At 33.7% G+C, this 21,707-nt stretch overlaps 1 protein-coding gene across 6 annotated transcripts in view; it reads left to right on the forward strand.

The window, feature by feature from the left end:
• Positions 1-21,707, forward strand: part of LOC128158169 (plexin-B-like) — a 342,553-nt gene that overhangs the window by 278,702 nt on the left and 42,144 nt on the right. For all 6 annotated transcript variants that reach the window (XM_052820921.1, XM_052820923.1, XM_052820920.1 and 3 more), the window contains 3 exons: positions 8,022-8,152; positions 16,815-16,874; positions 18,634-18,708. In XM_052820921.1, coding sequence (XP_052676881.1) covers positions 8,022-8,152; positions 16,815-16,874; positions 18,634-18,708 — 266 coding nt within the window. The remainder of the gene's footprint in view (positions 1-8,021; positions 8,153-16,814; positions 16,875-18,633; positions 18,709-21,707) is intronic.

Genomic DNA, 21,707 nt, shown 5'->3' on the forward strand with positions numbered 1-21,707 from the left:
CTTGTTGAATATGGATTTGAATAATATCTTTGAAGTCTAGGTCCAATAATTCAGAATCTCTTTTTGCATAGAGGCTTTTGTAAAAAGTTTTAACTTCAATAAGAATTTCTGCCTTGTCATAGATCATATACCACTTCCTTCTAATTCTAATTTTTTGATAGTTTTATTAATATAATTACGATTTTCCAAGTTACAAAAATATCTGGTAGGCTTTTCTCCTTCCTCAACCCATCTAGCTTTACCTCTGATCATATGCCCTATCATCTTTTCTTTCCTAATGTTTTCTAGTAATAATCTCTTTTCTTCAACTGCATGTAAATTGATATTTTTCTCAGACTCTAATTTATCTATTTCTTCAAGTAATGACTTTTCTTTATTTTCTCTTTCCTTTTTCTTAAAAGTGGAATATGAAATAGTAATAGCGAGCACAGCTCGCCGGCGCACAGCGCCGGCGCGAAGCGAGCTCTACCGGCAAGGCGTGTGTGAATAGAAAATTCGGACTATTTGCACATTCATTCAACGGATTTTTTTGGCGTCAGTAAATCGGACCAGTAATGCCTTGTTTTAATCGTCCCAGTAGTTCCCTGTAATTATCGTTTCCCACTTCACACTCTCACGAGAACAAGATAAAAGACTATGTACATGCATTGTAAATAACACAACGCCAATTTCCATTACTTTTAAGACTAACGGAGTTATCGTCCTTTCGAGTGACGTCACAATGGATTTCTTGCACATTGATCCGACAGAACTTTTCGGAGTCAGTAAATTTCGACCCACAATGCAATTCCTCAATGTCGGCCGATCTCACTAGACTGGATACCATCTCGCGAGAATCAAAGTAAAACTTTTGAGAAACAGATAAATTGTGTAATTTCCAGAACATCATGCTTTTTAAGTAAACAATCAATATTTTTCGCGTAGTTTTTTCTAGTGTGTTTTCAAAGAGACAGACTACACTTGACCGACGTGAACTTTGACGTCACAATAAGGGGAAACAACTCTAAGTAGTTATTGTAAATCTGCTGAAATATAAATTTATACCAAAATCTTCTCAAAATCTTGCATAGCTAACGAATCGAGACATTTCTTCAGAGATAGGATTAAACAGCTGTAATTTGCTCTCATTTGGATGAATGCTCACATTTATTTTATTCACTGTATTTACGGTAATTTCCAGGAACGTTTTTTTAAATGGGGCGTGGCAACATCATTCAAAAAATCTTCATAAGCAAAAAGAAAAATAAAATTCTCAAAATCAGGAAAATTCTAATCGGGGTGAGGAATGGGGAGTGCGTGGTATGCCTTTAGCTCTTTAGCTGCTCAAAAGTGTCTTTATTTTCACTACTATTTACGGTATTACATGCTACCGGGGGATCCATTTTCCTTATGTGATCAACAAATTTTTTTACACGTAAATTTGATTTCTTTTTAAACGGGGGAGGGGGAATTCTGTGATAAGTCAATTTTTATTTGTTTAAGAAAAATGTCTGCTGCAAGAAAAGAGGAAATATTATGTTAAAACATTATGTTAAAATCTTTATTATTCAACAACATTTTATCTGAGATAAATTCTATACTGGCGTGCGACCAGTATATAAACAATCTGATCAAAATCAGATTTTTGATCCGCTCCGACAAATTCTGATGTCGCTACACTTTGTTCAAAGATCTGATTTTAATCAGATTGGTATATAAATAAAAAAGAAATCTTATGAATTATGAATAATAAAAATTAACTGGAAAATTGGTATATTTATTTTATTTTGCATTTTTCATTTATGTGTACTTTACGTCACTACTTTTATTTTTATTGATTTATCATAATTCATTTTTGATCACTTGCTGCGCTCGCCCCAACGGTCGCACCGTAAAACATATTACCCCTAATTTCCATGAGTAGAACATCTAGAAATGAACTATCATCTATATCCTCAGTGTCTCCTACCAGATATTGTTGGCAAATGTTTTGTATTGTTTCTTTTACCTTTTGTACATAATTCATGTCTGAAAGTAGACTGTTGTTAAATTTCCACAATCCACGCCCCCTTTTAAAGGTATTGAATTTTAATTCTGTAGTAACAATGGAGTGGTCTGATTTATAACCAGGTTTAATCGAGTAAGATTCCACAGAATTTGATAGACTTTCAGATATCAAAATATAGTCTAAACACCCTTGTTTTAAAGGGTTTTTTTAACGCCAAGTATATACCCTTTTATCGGCCCCCGTTTCAAATTCTAAAATAATCAGACAGATGTAAGTCATCCATAACTTCTAATATTTTTTCCCTTGCTTTTGGGATATTAACTGAATTGTAATTCATTGTATCCAAAACAGGATTCAGTGCAAGATTAAAATCTCCTGCAAGTATATAATAATCGTTGTCTAATTCTAAAAATGTGTCCCGTACATACTCGTAAAACTCAGGACTCCGTGTTCGGACCATAAATGTTCATAAGAGTAACCCTATTATCTTCTATAGTTAGATCCAATGCAATTAAGTTTCCCCCTTCATCTCTTTTTATTTCATGAACTTTATATTCAAAATTGTTGTGAAAAAAAATAGAGACGTACCTCTTGCATTTGATCTATATGAATTAAAAAAAACATCTATAACCCCACACTGCTTCAACAAGTGGTTCAATTTCGGGAATAAAGTGTGTATCTTGAAAACATATAATAGAATAGCCTTTTAATTTATAGAAATTTAGAACATCTTGGCGTTTTGATACATGTAGCCAACCCTTAGCAGTTAACGGTAGCTATTTTAATTGAGTCAACCATTATCAAAAGTGAACAGAAAAATATAAACCATAGTGAAATGATCAAAATATTGAAAACAATCTACGCAGCCACTTACCAATACTAGATGCATCCAAAAAACATGTAATTTAATTGTAAAGGACAAACATCCTCTCTCACTCTTGCATTACTTCCACGCATGTAAACAAACAACACAAAACATTGAACCCGAATGTCATTGAATCCCGATCCCGAGGTCAAAACCTTACAGTTACTCCGCGTTCAAAACTGAAAAGTTAGCATGGTTAGCACCGGTGCTTAAGTTTCTCACTGACATTATCTAGGATGTCGAATTTTTGTCTCTTGCCGTCATTATCGAGAGCGAACACTTTGCCATTGAAGTGCCATGCTGAGTGGATCCTGGGGTCATCTTTGAGGTCGCGAATAAGCTTAGCGTTCATCGGGGTTAAATGATCAAACATAATAAATGTTTTTTGAGCTTGTCCTGCGAACGGTTCTTTATCACCTTGACAATCACAATAAACAGAGCTAATGCAAGGCAAAGTTACTCCCAATTTGCAAATATCACCAAAACCAGCTTATACGTCAGAATTAGAACATTATTCAAAAAAATATTGCGGAGCTTCTTTTACCGTGTACTAATCCATTATGTGACCGGAACCGGCATTCCGTGACCGGCATTCTATTCTATTTTATAACATATTATATAAATAGTGCCTGTTTGGGAGGGTAACAGTTGAAATTGACACCCCGAGGAAACCATTGTCAACCGACGCGAAGCGGAAGTTGATAATGGTTTTCAAGGGGTGTCAATTTCAACTGTTATCCTCCCAATCAGGCACTATTTATTTTATTATACTGAATGTCTTAATTTTAGAGAACTTTTTACTACTTTTATATAAAAATGACATGAATTCTACGGGCGAACTGTATACGCATGTAACAATTCGTTGTATTACCCATTGCTAAGTGTGTTGCTAACGCTGAGGGTAATAGAACGGATTATCAACTGCGTCTAAACCAATCAGATTTCAGTATTTAACATGAAAGTATAATAATATAAAATACTATTCATTATGTTGGTACATGTAATTCGGTACATACTCTACGTAATGGTTGATTAATGAAACATGTTTTATTAAGATGCTCAGCAATTTCAATCTAAATGGAGATTATTCTCACTGCTAGAAATATATAGATATATATATATGATGAAAAATAAATTGTGTTTTTTCTTTGTTTTAGTGCATTTTTCTCTTGAGAGTCAAGCTTTGAGTTGTAAGCAAGATGCAGAGCTTTGCGCACAATGCTACTGTTTGTTTGTACACAAAGCTGAGGTCATGCTTTAGTTTGCTTATATTTTAAATGCAGCTTTGCTGAATAGGAAATACCAAGTTTAAAAATCTTAAGTCGAATGTAATAAACTCATGTGAACAAAAACACGACTCAAAGCAAGCTATGTATTTTGCTTATAATTCTACGATTGACGCTGAAATTTTGGTTGATCAAGAGAAATGCTTGCTAAAAAGATGATATGCCTCTTCTTAAAGGATAAATTGCATAAAATGTTCACAAATCTTTGATAGTTTTTCGAACACAAGTAAATAAAGATGATGTCTTTTAAACAGTTTCCATAGTCCTGACACATTATTATTATGAGGATAAAAGCATTATCATTCTTAAAAAATTATTGCAACGGAAAATCATCTTTGTTTGTAGACATTTGTTGTTAACTTTTTTTATAAAAATGAAAATAATGGGTGGGCCTTGGTACAATAGAGCGACATGCCTGCCAATACATTGATTTGAATTATAGCTCTTTAACATATGTGACAACATTTTTCAGTTATTAATAAGTTTATTCATCAGTCAAGTGAGTATGGATATGAAACGTCTTACGAAATGAATTCATGCCTGGTAAACAACAATCGTTTAAAATGGAAAAGGCCAATTAAATTTTTCAATGTTTTTAATTTGAGAAATTGAGCGCATTCATTCTGGTGCATTGAGGTCCACTTTTCTTCTTTCACATATAGGATTTTTTAAAATAAAATACAATAACTAGTAAGTAGTGGAGGGAGAAAATCTACCTTTATGCTCTCATATATTTTAATTGTTTTATAAAGTGATTTGGGGGGGGGGGGCTAAAATAAAGGGAACTGGAAGTTAACTGTATACACCAACTGAAAATTTAGTTAAGTATATGCAAAAATAAGTGTAAAATTTGGATATTCATTATTGGTTAATCTACCGAGGTGCCATATGGCACAATATCCTTTCAACACCCATATAAAGCCAGTATTGTTCAGGTAAGCGATGTGGCCCATTGGGCCTCTTGTTAGATTTAGAACCATGACAGTCCTTCCAATTTGAAATGTTGAATAAATATGACTTGGTTAAAGCTTTCAAGTTTATAGTGGGCCAAAATAAATGTAAACAAACACACCCCTGATAATGTTATTGTCATTTAAATTTAGACCACATGGTTTTATTTGACCCTTTCAGTTTCACAGTAAAAATCATGCCTTGTGTTTATAGTCTATTTCCTAGAATCTAGATACTTGTAGTCAAATATAAAATCTAGACATTTAAGGATTTTAAACTTTATGTTCTTTAATTAGTGGATACAATGAGTTCTTTTTTTCTGCTATAATTGCAACAATTACATGCTTAGTGGCAATTCCCCTTTAGAATTAATTTTTGATTTACGCCTGACCTAGTATTAGCATCAAAAGCGAAAATTTTATGCAGAATGTTCTTTAAAATAGCTCGATATACTAAGTTTTTATATAAAACAGACACCCATTCTGTTTTTAAAAAAAGCAATGTATTGCATGCCAAAAGCTTCAAACATGGCTATGATTTTATTAAGCAACCCAATGTTCATACTTTCAACCCCGTGTAGAATGGTTGAACACGAACAATAACTCTGTTCTAAATATCATAGTTTAGTTTAATTATTCTCTATAAAATGAAATAAGACATAGATATAAATAGATTTTCATGCTTTAACGTAAATCAAAGTAGGATATGTTATGAAAAATGACCAGTACTTGCGTATTTTGAGAATATTATTCGAACACTTATACTTCCGCTCGAAATTTCACAGGAACTAAACAAATCTCGGTGAAGTCTCGTGAACTTTCAATCGAGCACCTCTGGATTTATTATGTACTTAGCAATGATAAAGAAAACATTTCGAACACATTCGCAGGGGTAAAACAGTTTGCTTGAGTAGGAAACATATGTAGTGCATTAACATTATCAACTTCATGGGAGTCACTGGAAGTGGCACGCAAACCCTTTAAAATACTCTTTAATTTAGAACGGGGATCCATGACCTTCATTGCTCTGGATTGTATATTTTGAGCTCCTTTGCCAGCTTCTTTATCAAAATGTTTCTCTTCTTCATTAATGGACTCATAAAGCTGTTTGTTTCTTTTCTCCAGTAATGAACTTAATAGATATGTCTAATGACTTGACTGTGAAAGTTCGATTACTGTATACTTGTCCAATATCTATGGGTGCTTTCCATTTAACCGGCATCGCCGGATTTGCCGGTGCTGCCTTCGTCGCCGATTGCTGGAATGCGCGTCGCCGGCGAGCGATTGTGGCAACACAATATACCGTTGCTGATTAGGAAACAATATGGCGTCGATGTTATCATATTCTACAAAACTAGTATTTCTAAAACTACAATTTGTCGTACTACATTGAAATACATTAAAACTGCAAATAGCCAACATTTTTGGATCAAATTTTAAGATAGGTATCAGTTTTAAGCTGCAATCGTCATCGTTGGATCATTGTGACGTTGCCAACCGTTCCATTAACGTCGCTGTTTCCCGATAACGTCGCCGGCGAGGCAACGTAAATGGAAAGCGCCCTTAGCTTTAAGAGTCACTAAAAGACTTGGTGAAAAACAGACAGTAATATTCTCTTAAAACTCCTAACCTCTATAACTCTATATCAGCATAATATTGAACTTATTTTGTCAAGCAACATTGGTCAATTAAGTGGAAGTTCCACATTTATTGCATGATATGGTACGCTTCTTTGTTTTGGAGTGAGTCATGCTTAAATTATCATAAAGCACAATTTTTGCACAGTACAGTTCATATTGTGAAGGTACCTTATGTTTCATGGCATGGTACATTTTGGCTTGTGAACTGTACAGTTCGTGTTGTGAATGATACGACTCATTTCTTGCAAAAAAAGGTACTGTTTGTTTTGAAGGTGTACAATTGAGTAGCATGATTCAGAGTCTGTATTTGCATACACACAGAATGTTAGCAGATCAAATATACTTGTCTTATGGCTTTTCCTGATTATGATACATGTTGTTAGCAATGATTACATATTGATTAGCCTCCCAGTCTTCTATGTTAGTAAATTTGTAGGGATGAAGTATCCATCAAAAATTAAACAAAACATGATATTAAAAACTTATTGATGGCAGTGTCTGAGTTTACAGGAATAATTGACATAGACACTGCCTGGTATGGTATGCACTGTATGCTAAAAATACTGGCCCATCAATGTTTTAACCATTAACTCAGCGTATCAAATAAAAAGTAAGTATTTGGTCATCATATTGTGTGTTACTCAAAATTAATGAATATCTTACTTATTTTCCGGGATACCAATTTTACATTGATTTCGGGCAAGTCATGGTTCAAGTTCACATGCCCAAGGGGCAAGTCAACTGAAAAGTTAATGTCTATCCTTGTCAGTTCATCACTTACAAAAAGTTTGCAATTCTGACACACACAGAAATTTGCACTAGTTTAAGAATAATTAACCTTGATACCTAACAAATTCTGTGGAAGTTCTAAAAACCAAAATAAATTATTTATTGTCTAAGACATAAATGAATTAATGAATGACTACCAACTTCGGAAAGTGAAGTGTTGAGAGTTGCCATTCTTACATATAAACAACCACAGTTTTTCAGTTTACAGGGCTGGTAATGATGTTTCGGAAGCATCCAAAAACGTTGACTTGAAAAGATTTATGCTTTTTAACTAGACTTTATTCATGGCGAGAAAGCTTAACTTTCTTTGTCTCTAACAAATACAATGGCTGTTTTCACGGACTATAATAAACTAAAAAAAAATGTTAACTTGCATGAAAGTTTTTTATTGCCGAACTTATAAACTAAATAGGCAACTTAAAAAAGAAATACTTTTACATAATCATGAAAGTATCATGCAAACATTTTTTAATTTTGACCATGATCTAATGACATTTAATCCAGAAAAGTGGAAACATGGATAGGCATCCAGATGTGGCCATATCTCACTTCCGTCAACTTCTGAACAACAAGCACTTCCTGTTGATGTTTGTGAGGACACTGGAGAAGCAGAAGACGTTTACCATTAGAGACAGGTAAATCACTATCACCAGAATTATGAGGAAGTTTTAATAATTATTCCCCAAATGATATAAATAATCTTCAAAATGTCATATATTGCTGTATTGTCCTATATTTGAGGGTATGTAAAGGTCTGAACTACACAACCAGATACCCTATCAGAAAGCGCAACTCATCTGAACCCTAATGTTGCTTTCCATGTCCACTTTGGGTTTACTCTGGGCTCTACTATGAGTTTCTTCAATCAGGATAACTTATAAAACAATATCTAATAAAATTCAGATCTTTGACTGGCTCAACTAATTTTATATTGCTTTGTGTAACAATATATGAATGGTGTCTGAAATTGACGCACCGAGAAAGCCATTGTCAACCGATGCGAAGCGGAGGTTGATAATGGTTTTCGAGGGGTGTCAATTTCAACAGTTACCATCCTAAACAGGCACTAATTACTTTATTATACTGAGTGTCTTAATTTTAGAGAAAATTTTACTGCTTTTATATACCGGTCGAAATGACATGAATTCTACGGCGAACTGTACGCGCATAATTTACGCAATGTAACAATTTGTTTTGTTATACTTTCATGTTAAATACTCAAATCTGATTGGTTTAGACACAGTTGGTAATCCGTTCTATTACCCTCAGCGTTAGCAACACATTTAGCAACAGCAATGATTGGGAAGGACCTGCGCCACGCGCCATAGTTGCATTTAAGAGAAAAATGGCGCATTAAATCAATTACTCCAAGCGCCGAAGTACGCATTCAAATTTCTCATCGGTTATAAAAGTTTAAGCGATGTCCGCTGGAAATTTACTCTGTACGACTTACCTAATCGTCTTTAATACATTCGTTTTGAAACATCAAATTTCATTGGTCGTGTTTGGTAAAACAGAAATAAACAACCAACAAAAACGTTTCCACTCATTTATGCGTGGTAGATCATTCCAGAATTTCCTCCGAAAGAGAAGTTGAAGTCGCCCAGTATTCTGAGTTCTCAATTAAGTAAACTAACCCCAAATGCAGTAAAATGATGATTATCTAATTGAAAAGACGTTTTCACAGCCTCAATTAATCCCTTTTGTGATTATTAAAACTCACGACTGTCTTACCATGCTTATCGTTACTGTAGGGGTTATAAATACGGGTGATGCAACCACACTGTGCCGATGTTTATTTAAGTGTTGATACTACAATTAGTTGTAACTTGTTATTAGTTAATAACTCGCAAAATTAATGTTCAAATAATAAAGAAAAGCTGTTTCCCTACAGTAATCTTCAAAGTTTGAAAGATTCTCTACATAACGGTAATAATTGGGTCAAAGGGTTTGACTAATACCTCCAAAAACACAGAAGTACAGAGACTGATTTTATTTATCATTACGCAAACACCATTACAAAAATTGCATCAGTGAAATGTTTAAACACATCAAATAAATGAAATTTAACCAATTGGTTAAGTTTTTAAATTTTTGTAGAAGTTGTTTTGCTCTAGGTTGGTCCTTGATAATTTCAAATTTACAAAATGGCCCCAATGAATAAATAGATGGTCCTTTCATTATGAAAATGGCCCATTAAAATTAATAACTGTGGGGCCATAGTCCCATTGACATTTTTGGCCTTCCCAATCACTGCAACGGGTAACACAACGAATTGTTACATCTCGTAAATTATGCGCGTACGGTTCGCCGTGGAATTCACGTAATTTCTATATAAAAGCAGTAAAAAATCTATAAAATTAAGACATTCAGTGTAATAAAATAAATAGTGCCTGTTTGGGAGGATAACAGTTGAAAGTGAAACCCCTCGAAAACCATTGTCAACCTCTGCTTCGCGTCGGTGGTTTCCTCGGGGTGTCAATTTCAACTGTTACCCTCCCAAACAGGCACTATTTATATAGTGTTACCCGTTGCCAAGTGTGTTGCTAACGCTGAGGGTGATATTATATAAATAGTGCCTGTTTGGGAGGGTAACAGTTGAAATTGACACCCCGAGAAAACCATTGTCAACCGACGCGAAGGGGTGTCAATTTCAACTGTTATCCTCCCAAACAGGCACTATTTATTTTGTTATACTGAATGTCTTTTTTAAAATTTTTAAGAAAATTTTACTGCTTTTATATAGGAATAACGTGAATTCTACAGCGAACCGTACGCGCATAATTTTCGCGCATGTAACATTTTTTAATGTTACCCGTTGCTAACGCTGAGGGTAATAGTAAATATTATTAACTGCGTCTTAACCAATCAGATTTCAGTATTTAACATGAAAGTATAACAAAACGGATTATCAACTGCGTCTAAGCCAATCAGATTTCAGTATTTCACATGAAAGTATAATAATACAAATTGTCAAAGTGGATCAAGGATCTGATTTTAATTAGATTGCATTAAAAGGATTTGACTAATGAGCTTGTCTACCAATCAGCACTTAACTAGTAAATCATTTGTTAACAGTTAATGTACAAGGAAATTGTTGTTTACAATAACACTTGTACATGCATATTAAATAAATTCAATTTTTTGATGCAGCATAATTCATGGTTTTTATTATTTTCTGAGATAAATTAAATACATGTATTGATATTAAGGTCAGCTTTAAGTTTTTAACTGGGTTTTCCATAGAAAAAAATCATGTTATTGACGATTTGTAGGCTAGGGCTGTATCAATATATGGATATATCGAAATGTACCTGTATATGCCTCTCAAGCAATATTCCATACACTGTTTTGATGTTAAGCCGATATAAAGTCGGGTTCAAAATTTGTTTTTTTAAAGCTCGAAAGTGAAGTTCTTAATTTAAAAATGGCTTCCAGTATCATTAGCATGTCCATAGACATATATATAAAGAACACAGTGTAGGAACAGAAGTGTACAGTTTTGGGTAGGGCTGTTCGTCAACGGGAAAGAACAAGTAGCGCTGTGTACATAAGTATTTGCATCATAGATTGAAAACACATACATGTAAATAACTCATATCTGGACAGACAAATTGTCTCGATATTTATACGATAGTAAACTAGAATAAGTTTATACTAGTCATTTCCATCGTAGATTGAAAACACATACATATGTAAATAATTCATATCTGGACAGACGTCTCGATATTTATACGATAGTAACCTAGAATAAGTTTATACTAGTCATTTCCATCCTTAAATCATAAAATTTCTCTTTTGAAAAAATCTTATTGGATCAGAACAATATAAAAATTTAATAAGAAATTGAATCATAATACCTAAAGAAGTGCTTCTCATTTTCTTTTACAAAAAATAATGTACGTTTCTTGTTGTAAAAATGTTTTTCTAATATGTTATCTTTGAGACAAAATAGTTATATGTATAAAGAGCGCACTTAATATTTTGAAATTGAAGTTTTTCTGACCATATCTTGATATTATTTACTGTACGCTTAGCTCTTACTTGTCTGTATGGGTAACTCTGATTTGCAGTTTAACAACTGTATGCATAGCTCCAAAATTTCAATGAGCTATTCTAGGTTCCCACCATCTTGATATAAATAAAACTATGATTGACAAATCGAAACTAATTATGGAACTTCAGTACCGCTTTTCTGTTTAAAATCTACCTATTTTTCATCACTGTAGGTATGGATTTATTGAGCATTGAAACAGTAAGGTCCTTGTAGATATATTTCAGGTGATGCAGTCTGTCACTATATAAATAGTGCCTGTTTGGGAGGGTAACAGTTGAAATTGACACCCCGAGAAAACCATTGTCAACCGACGCGGAGGTTGACAATAGTTTTCGAGGGGTGTCAATTTCAACTGTTATCCTCCCAAACAGGCATTATTTATTCTGAATGTTTTAATTTTTACTGATTTTATATAGAAATGACGTGAATTCCACGGCGAACCCAATACGCGCATAATTTACACGCATGTAACAATTCGTTGTGTTACCCGTTGCTAAGTGTGTTGCTAATGCTGAGGGTAATAGAACAGATTATCAACTGCATCTTAACCAATCAGATTTCAGTATTTAACATGAAAGTATAATAAAATTTCATGGTCCATTTACATATGATAATTCGTTCCAATAAAATTGCCCAGGACATCATTAAAAATATCTATTTTTCCCCTAACCTGACCCTTAATTTTTAAGTTGGATAGGTAGGTAGGTAGGTAAATAATTTTTTTTTCTGCCAGAGCATAATTAAAAATACATTATAAATTAAAAATGAAAAAAATCAATTAATTCTTTGATTAATTACAAAACTAAAAAAAAAATATGACCAGTTGTAAAACAAATTGTTAGACTTGTACTAATGGAATGTAAAAAAAAATTAGTAACAAATTCAGAATTTGATATTGTCTTTCTATTTATACATGTTTCATTCAATGATTAGTTGTGCACGAGTATAGATTCGTTATCATTCGTAAGTTGATGTACATGTTAACCTATATTTGAATATCATATTTTATGTAATGTACATACTTTAAAGTATCAATTAATTTTTCAAAATTTGGTTTATAAAATGTCTAAAAGTATATTAAACCAATAATATTTGAACAATCATATTTGATAAACTTAAGGTAATGAAATACATGTAAATGTTTGTGAAGTCATATTTAATGATTCTACAATATCGAGTTTGCACAAAAGTTTATACACTAGCAAAGAATATTCTTCTTTGATAAGGAAATAGCTATAGGTGTACAGACAAAGAAATATTAACACAAATGTGAAAAATAATACCTGGGGAAAAAAATAAATGTAGATGATAATTAAAAGATTTTTGTAAATTTACCCAATTTCACTTTAATAATAATGACTACCATAACCAACTCTATTTGAAATTTGATGAAATTTAGAGAACTGTTTAAAAATTTTAACATCATAAAGAGACTTTCATATCACATTTAAGTACAAACCTAGTTTTTGGGAGACTTATTTCTCCCTTACAGAAAAGTTATAAGGAAGAAGTTTGAGAAATCAGGGAGACAGTCATTATTTGATACAGCATAATCTACAGGAATTATAATATACACAGATTCAACCTTAATTAAAATTGGATTAGAATCTTTAAAAGCAAGTTTATAAAAAATAAAACAACTTCTTAAAGTTTTAAAAACTTATCCAATCTGATAAATTTAATTTATTTGATGTATTCATACATTTTATAGATAAAATGTTTTGTAATTGGGCTAGCTAAATGACAAATAAAACCAGCTTCCGTACTTATGTGTATTTTGGGGTATTAGTCCAACCCTATTACCCAATTACAACCTCACTTTGATTTTTAAGATAACTGCATGTAGACAGATGGTTTTGTGATTATTTTAGCATTAAGTTGGCAAAGTTATTGACTAATTATAAGTCACCAACTTATTGTAATATCAACACTAAAAGTAATAAACATTGGTTGTTATTTTTAAATCACAGTAGGCATGTTGCTTCACCGTTATATTTTGTAACCCATAGAAGATAAGACAATTGCAAATTATTAATCACAACAGTGGTTAACAGGGGTTGTGAAACGTTTTTTGAATAAAATGTTTATCATTTTAATGTCTTTGGGGTTAATTTGCACGATCGTGAACTCAGAACACAGGGTGACTTCAACTTCTCTTTCGGAGGAAATTCCGGCTAAGTTATCGGAGTATTTTGCCCATGTTGATGATTGGGTTAAGGTAGTCCTATACTCGGCACTAAATGGGCTCAATCATTAAAAGCTTAGCTTTAAATGATAAATATAAATTCTAGCAATACATATACAAAAGAAAATATGTATGTTTACATGCTAATTTGTTTGGTATCACCTCTCAGACTGGTGTACCCCCTTGCGAAAATTATTGACAATTATGAAATTTGCCAGACATCCGTTTTTCCTAAAAATAATTACCAATTTTGGGAAAATTAGAACTGAACATACAAAATAGAGTATAAATATTTATTTAAGCCATATCTCATCAATAAATTTGCGCAAATTTTTGTAAGTAAGTACGCTTTATGGACCTGATGTATCAAAATAGAATACAAAAAATGCAATGCTAGTATATCGCGTTTGGTAATTTTTTTACTATTTTATGGACTCAAACTTAAATTCATGGTGTTTGTTCTATAGATTGACATCTTAGAAAAAGGATTTGGTAAAATAAATTATATGTTGACGGATTACTTTTCACGCTATAAGCTCTTAACCAAGTAGACCCTGACGAAAAAATCCGTAAAAATCACATTCTGCCTAGATCTGTCAACAATGTTAGATATCATTTAAACATTAATTAATTGACTATTGATTAAATTCAAAATAGCTTCTGTCTCTAAATTTAAACTGGTTTTAGTAAAAGAAAAGAGAAATTCAAGGGGGGGGGGATCAAAACAAAGAAGATATAAGCATTACCTGAGATCCTGGTTAATCAGAGACTTCGTTTTTCATTTTACTTTAACAGAATCGAGTTTCTCAACATTAATCATTTCTATCTCTCATAAAATACATATATTTACCGTTCTAATTGCTTATTATTGCCATTGTTTACAACAGCGATACTCGGACTACTTTAAATTAGGTTTCTATAAAAATAATTCTGTATTCAATATGGTAATAAAAACAATTCAGTCGGCGGGATTTCATTGGGTCTGTCGCGTTAGGGGAAACATAGATATTTTTAATTTTGGCCCCACATATAATTTTTGATGTGACCTCAATCTGATCTGAACATAATACAAGTCCCCAATTTGTGAACATGCATATAAGTGTGTGTATGTCCAAGACAAACATATATACCCTAAAACAAGGTGACTAGTATACTACTTATTAATTTACTATTAACAAGTCTACTTGTTTGTTTTAAGAAATTTAAAAACTGTTTTTGTTTATAATGATAAAAATACATGCATAACTATTTTGATCATACAACTTCTTATATATAATGATCAATTACTAAATATGAATAAGCGAAGGAAGATAACTCCATTTGGAAGAAGCAAGGGAAGATAACTCCATTATCTGTTATATAATCCTCTTCCCTGAACTCCTTTCAAAAGCTTTCACAATATTATATCAATAACTTTGATGGACAGCTTCATTATATTTCTTTTCTTAATATGTGAATTAACTTATTTCTTTCATTGAAATTCCTGAGCAGAATAAATTAAGACAAATACATACCCCCCCCCCCCCCTCCCTTCCCAGACATAACCCTTGTCTTATGTGCAGGTGTCAAGAAATATTATTATTAAAGATGACAGGATAATTTTTTTTCTAAATATGCAGTTAGTTTTTATTTGTAGAGAAGATTTTTAAACATTATGTGCATTAAAATTATATGGCCATATTGCTCCCCTTCCCACCCCTACAACTTGAACCCCTGACCCAGGGGCCATGAATTTCGCAATTTAGGTAGAGGAGTTTGTGGACATCATAACCATGCATTCAGTTTTTTCTCCACATGTGTCAGAGTAAAAAGGAAGATTTTCTAGGATTTAATACATTTTCACTATATGGCTAAATTGGCCTTGCCCTAGGGCCTAAACCCTGCCCCGGGGGTCATGAATTTCACAATTTAGGTAGAGGAGTCCGTGGACATCTTAACCATGCACTCAGTTTTATTAAAATATATATGGGAGTAGAGAAGAAGATTTTCTAAGATCTAATACATTTTCACTATATGGCCAAAGTGAACCCCTGACTCAGGGGCCATGGATTTCCCAATTTTGATAGAGGGCTTCATGGACATCCTAACCATGCATTCAGGTTTTTTTCCTCACATGTGTGGGAGTAGAGAAGAAGATATTTGAAAATTTGGGTTTTTTGGCATATTTTGCACCACCTGTGGTCCCCTGGGGGAGGTAGAGCCATGTATTTCACAAGTTAGATTCCCCTTACCTCAGGGTGACTCAGGTGACCTAAAAATGAATAGAATGGATGGTACTTAGTACAATTGATTAAGCAGATTGGCAGTACAGGTTTACAAATTACATATGGCATTGTTTATCGCCAAATTCTCATCAGTAAAAATGCAGGAAAACTTAGGGATGAGAAATAACATTAGTTGAAATTACAACTAATAAATAATGTACTATCCAAATAATGAATGTAAATGGCATATATAGTTAGGCCAAACACATTTACCAAAATGTGGGGGGATAGTTTTAACTTGCAATTGTATAAAATAGGGCAGAGTTTAAAGTCTTTTGGGATTGAATGTGAAACAGTGTGCCCCTACCACAAATAATAATCCAAATATTTTCTATGTGATTGTTTTATCTTCAATGGTTAGAATGGAAATTTTATGAGGACACATACCAGGCTCCACCGTCACCAAAATCTTCAAATCACTCAACTCATTCCTCACCTCAAATCATTTAAAGAAAAGTGCATACATTTGAGGTCAAATCTCAGACTTGAGGCTGAGTATTGACTTGAGGAAAGTTGGTGATGGTGGGGCCTGGTGTATTAAAGATAAAAGAACAATTCAGGCAAAGTGAAACAGATTTTTCTGTCAATTTACTGGGGGCTAGCTGTTTTCACATCTTCCTTTAAAGATAATGATACAGATGTTGTCATGCTTCTCATAGGCTCTGTATTAATACAAATGTTTTATGGACTCTATTTAGATGTGCCTTCTGTTGTACTTAGCAGAATATTTGTATAAACCATTGTAACAGTTTTCAAAATGAGCAATGTGACTGATTTCTTGTTCTTTTCAGAGCCAATGTGGCCTCTCTTTTGATGATACTATTTCAAAACAACATGGAGTACATAACTCAGTAAGTATGATTGTAAAATCTGGTTTGATTCAATTTGACGTTTATAGACAGGAAGGAAAATGAAACACATATATAATTAAATGAAACTAAAATCAATGTATGTAGGGTTTGATTGGACTGTATTGATGATAATAGGTGTATCCTTTCTATGCCAGCTTTGCTGGAAGTAATCCCAGGTGCATCAACAAAAAGTCTGTCTAATTTCTCAATGATTGCATCAGGCAGTCGCTTAAGATTGAAAATGACAGAAAATATACTCTTCAATAATCAAACGTATTGCAGAGGTGCTCTTTCATTTTGGGCAACTAGATTTGAGCTGTAAGATAGCCATTTCAGAATAGCAATCCACATTTCATATATGCAGAAATTCATGGCAGACACAAACCTCATCATTTGAGTGTTATTTTACTGTGACAGTTGATACTTCTAGACACAAAGCACAAATTATCATTATAAGAGACCATTCACATTGTTTGATCAATAGCACCACCATCCACCCACCCTCCTTTATATTATGATGGATACCCAAATAAAGTGTATCTACTGTGCATACAACAGCAAAACAATATCCAAGCCTTATGTGACTAATTTTAAGCCAATGTATAGAGAATCACTGGAGAAAGCCTTTTTCCACTGCTTATACCTAAATTCCCTCTTACAATTGGTGCACAAGCAGAAGCAACAAAATATTCTTGCAACCGAAAAATTTAGATTTGGATTGTAAACTGTTGCCATAATCATCACAATGCCGTATGAAAAAGTATTCATACAAAAATTTGCACAATCTATAGCAACTGTTGTGCGATGCAAACACATTAAATCTTGCGATATATCTTGCATCTATAATTGACTGTTGCACAATGAAAGCAAGAGTTATAAGATAATGTGATAGGATCGTGTGATTGTTCAGGTGAAATGTCGATTGTACATGCGCCAATGCCATTGGACATGCAGTGCTCGTGCGATTATGCGTTCAATGTTACAAATGTTCGTGCAAGTCAGAGTGGGTACATACCTCCTGTTTCCAATGCTCTTCAGTTAATATAGTTGAATGTTCGAGAGAATGCCGCCCAAGAAAATGATCATAGTAACAGCCAAAGTGAAGGTGACGAAAAAAGAAGGCCATGGAAAAGGGGGCCCCAAGACCTGTCGCATATATGTATATATACCAGTGGCAAAGCATGGCAAATTGAAGCTGATAAATCATGCAATGATAGTAAAACATTGCAAGATTACATGAGACACAATGAACAACAGTCTCATGGTTGCAAAACACACGCATTGACACTGCGATTCACCTTACGATCTTTAAAATTTGGCTTCACTCTTGCAAGTAAACAAAACATTGTAAGATGTTCATTCTAATGTTTGTGCATTGCATTGCAATAATTTGGATCACATTCAGTCCCATCTGAATGGTGTGCATGTACACCATTTTGAGGAGACTTAATGTGACCACTAAAATGTATATAATGAATGCAAGACATCGTGCAATGTAAACTAGAGCTCTTGCAAAGCGAAAACATTCCGATTGCAAAGTGTTGTAAAGTGCTCATGTGCTAATTGTGAAAGGGCTTTAAAGCAAAATGATGCATGTTGTTTGAACAATATTTATTGAAAGATTTCTTTTTAGAGAATTTCTCACTTCTTTCATATCTAGATCTTGCAATATAGCAGAAAAAGCTCTAACTATTGAAAAAACTCAATATAATTATTAGGATTTGCAACTTATCTCATGTTCAGAATTTTACATTTCCAGAATACTGAATGCATTACTGTTTGACCTAATAGAAAAATCCATAGAGACAAAGAGAACAAAGATCATGCTGAGAAGGTATCATATACTTGAAATTTTTTTTAGCTCACCAGAGCTGAAAACTAACGTAAGCTTTACTGATTGCCTTTTGTTTGGCGTCTGTCTTTACGTCCATCAGTCTGTAAACTTTTCACAATCACTGGGCCAATTTCAACCCAAATTGGCTCAGAGCATCCTAAGGTGAAGGAGATTTAAAATGAAGGGCTCACCTTATTTCCAAAGGGAGATAATTTAGAATTTATGAAAATTTGTTGGTATTTTTAAAAATCTTCTCAAAAACCATTTGGCCAGAGAAGTTGAACGTTTTATGGAAGCATCATCAGGTAGTGTAGATTCATTTTTTTTAGCTCACCTGAGCTGAGAGCTCAATTGAGCTTTTCTGATCACTCTTTCTCCTGGCGTCCGTCTGTCTGTCCGTCCGTCTGTCTGTCCGTAAACTTTTTACATTTTAAACTTCTTCTCCAGAACCACTGGCTATATCAACCAAAGTTGGCACAAAGGGAAAAGGGATTCAAGTTAGGTAAAATGAAGGGCCAGGCCCTCTTCCAAGGGGAAATAATTAGAAAATCATTGAAAATTTGTTGGTATTTTTAAAAACCATTTGGCCAGAAAAGCTGTAACTTGTGTGGAGGCATCCTCAGGCAGTGTAGATTCAAGTTTGTTCAAATCTAGATCCCCAGGGGTAGGGTGGGCTAACAATGGGGGATCAAATTTTTACATAGGAATATATAGAGTAAATCTTTAAAAATCTTCTTCTCTGAAACTGATCAGCCAGAAAAGCTGTAACTTGTTTTGAAGCATCCTCAGGTAGTGTAGATTCTTGTTTGTTCAAATCATGATCCTGAGGGGTAGGGTGGGGCCACAATGGGGGGTTGAATTTTTAAATAGGAATATATAGAGAAAAATATCAGAAACCGATCAGCCAGAAAAACTAAAACTTGTACCAAAGCACCCTTGGTTAGGAGATATTCAAGTTTGTTCAAATCATTATACTGGGGGTAGGAAAACATTTAAATTATCCGCAAAAACTCAAATGTACAAACTCAAATATACAGTGAAACTTCTCAAAACCGGCACCCCTGAAAACCAGCACCCCCTCGATATCAGCCAACTTAAAAAGTCCTGGCCAGCTCTCTTTTTATTTCTTATTTGTAAACCCTTAGAAAACTGACACCCCCATAATACCGGACACGGGCCTTTTTTGTCGGCCAATCTTTAAGAAACGTGTGAAATAATACCCTCACAAAACTGGCATATAGCCAGAGGACATAGAAACCTCTATAATTGACGGAAGGTGTGAAAACAGCAGTTACAAGGACTTGACAGAGTGTCAGTGTGATAGGTGTTAATTACGCGTGTTGAATAATATATGGCTTTATAAATGTTGTTTTATCAAATGATTGAGAAATTATGGGGGTTTTTTTGGTTTTATTCTTGTGGGTTTTTTTCAATTCATTGATTAGATTCGTGTTAAGTTATTAGGGCCCCGCAAGGATTTGCGGGTGCCCTATAGTAATCACTCTGTCCGTCCGTCCTTCTGTCCGTCCGTCCGTCTGTCACTCTTCCGTCCACAAATTTCCTGTTTTTTTCTAATAACTTTTTTTATGGCTGCCCAATCAAGTTCAAATTTGGTATGGTAGTTCAGTAGGCAGAAATACATATTTTGATGCTAAGTTTGGTTCTCTATGTCTTCTGGTTTGGAGCTGGGGTGGTGGGGTAGATTCCTAACTATGCATAAGAAGAATGGGCAAAGAGAGATAACTGCTGAGAATGAATGGGCAAAGAGAGATAACTGCTGAGAATGTTACCATTGTATACATGGAAGGCTGTGCAATACTTGTCCTTTGGGGTTAATTAACCTTCCACAGGAAGAAAATCCTAAGCTTTATCTTTATCTGTCACATTGAGATTAATAACTGCACTGCCTGTGTCTGCAAATGAACTTTCTTTTGAAGTTAAGGTCAATTTTGAATGATGTGTAGTATTGTGTACATTCTTTGAAATATGGATTTAAAATATAATATTCATATTTTATTTTGGTTAAAATACCGTACACAATGATTTATAATAATTTTATTGAATAGAGGCAAAGCCTAGGTATCATTGCATTGGTATCAATTCTTTGTTTTTTCTAACAAATTTTATTTCATCCCATGTTAACCCACTTTATCCCGTGGATATGACTCATTGGATATTTTTTTGATATCCCACAGTTGTGACTTTACAATGGGATTTGCCTAGGCATAATGAAGTAAAATAATGTAGAGTTTTATAAACAGTGTAAACATTGATTGCGGTGTATAAAACATGGGATAAATAGAAATCTCATGATTTGTAGTATAATATGATTTTTATCCAACTTGTGTGTTTTATCCCCTCACTAAGGTTCAAGAAAAAAACACTTTAATTGTTGGATGAAAATCATATCCAACTACAAATCACGAGATCCTATATATTCCAGTTCTTTACATCTTCTGCCGGGCATTTATTTTTCATCATTGTTAATATAAAGAGGATGGAATTCAAAGTTTTCTTCACTTTTCTATATTAATTGTCATAGCGGGGCCCTTCCTGACAGGTCAGTTTTCTAGTTGTATCACATTTTATACTACACTAAGTAAAGTTTAGAACTCGGCGATAAATCAAACGTCAATGATACAAGCGGCATAACTGTTTATATAACAAATTTTTGATTAGGCTTTTTTTCAATGCCTTATCTACTGTGATTTTGTATTCTACATTCACACAAAAAATATTTCAATTTCATTTCAGATAAATGTTACCAAAACTTAAAGGGTACCTGCTGCCCAGCCAATGTGAAACATATGTTAAAGAGTTTATTTACCAAAATCTAATGCAAAAAACGGCATCGAAATCGGTGCAAAAATAACGGAGTTATGCCGCTTCAAAGTGGCTATTTTTACCTGCTTTGGGAAATCTAATCAAGAGAAAACAGAATTAGGCAAGAACGAGGCTTCAGCGGAAGTGACGTCACGAGGTCAACAGGAGGGAAATTT

The sequence above is a fragment of the Crassostrea angulata genome, chromosome 8, assembly GCF_025612915.1.
Source record: "Crassostrea angulata isolate pt1a10 chromosome 8, ASM2561291v2, whole genome shotgun sequence".
Lineage (NCBI taxonomy): Eukaryota > Metazoa > Mollusca > Bivalvia > Ostreida > Ostreidae > Magallana > Magallana angulata.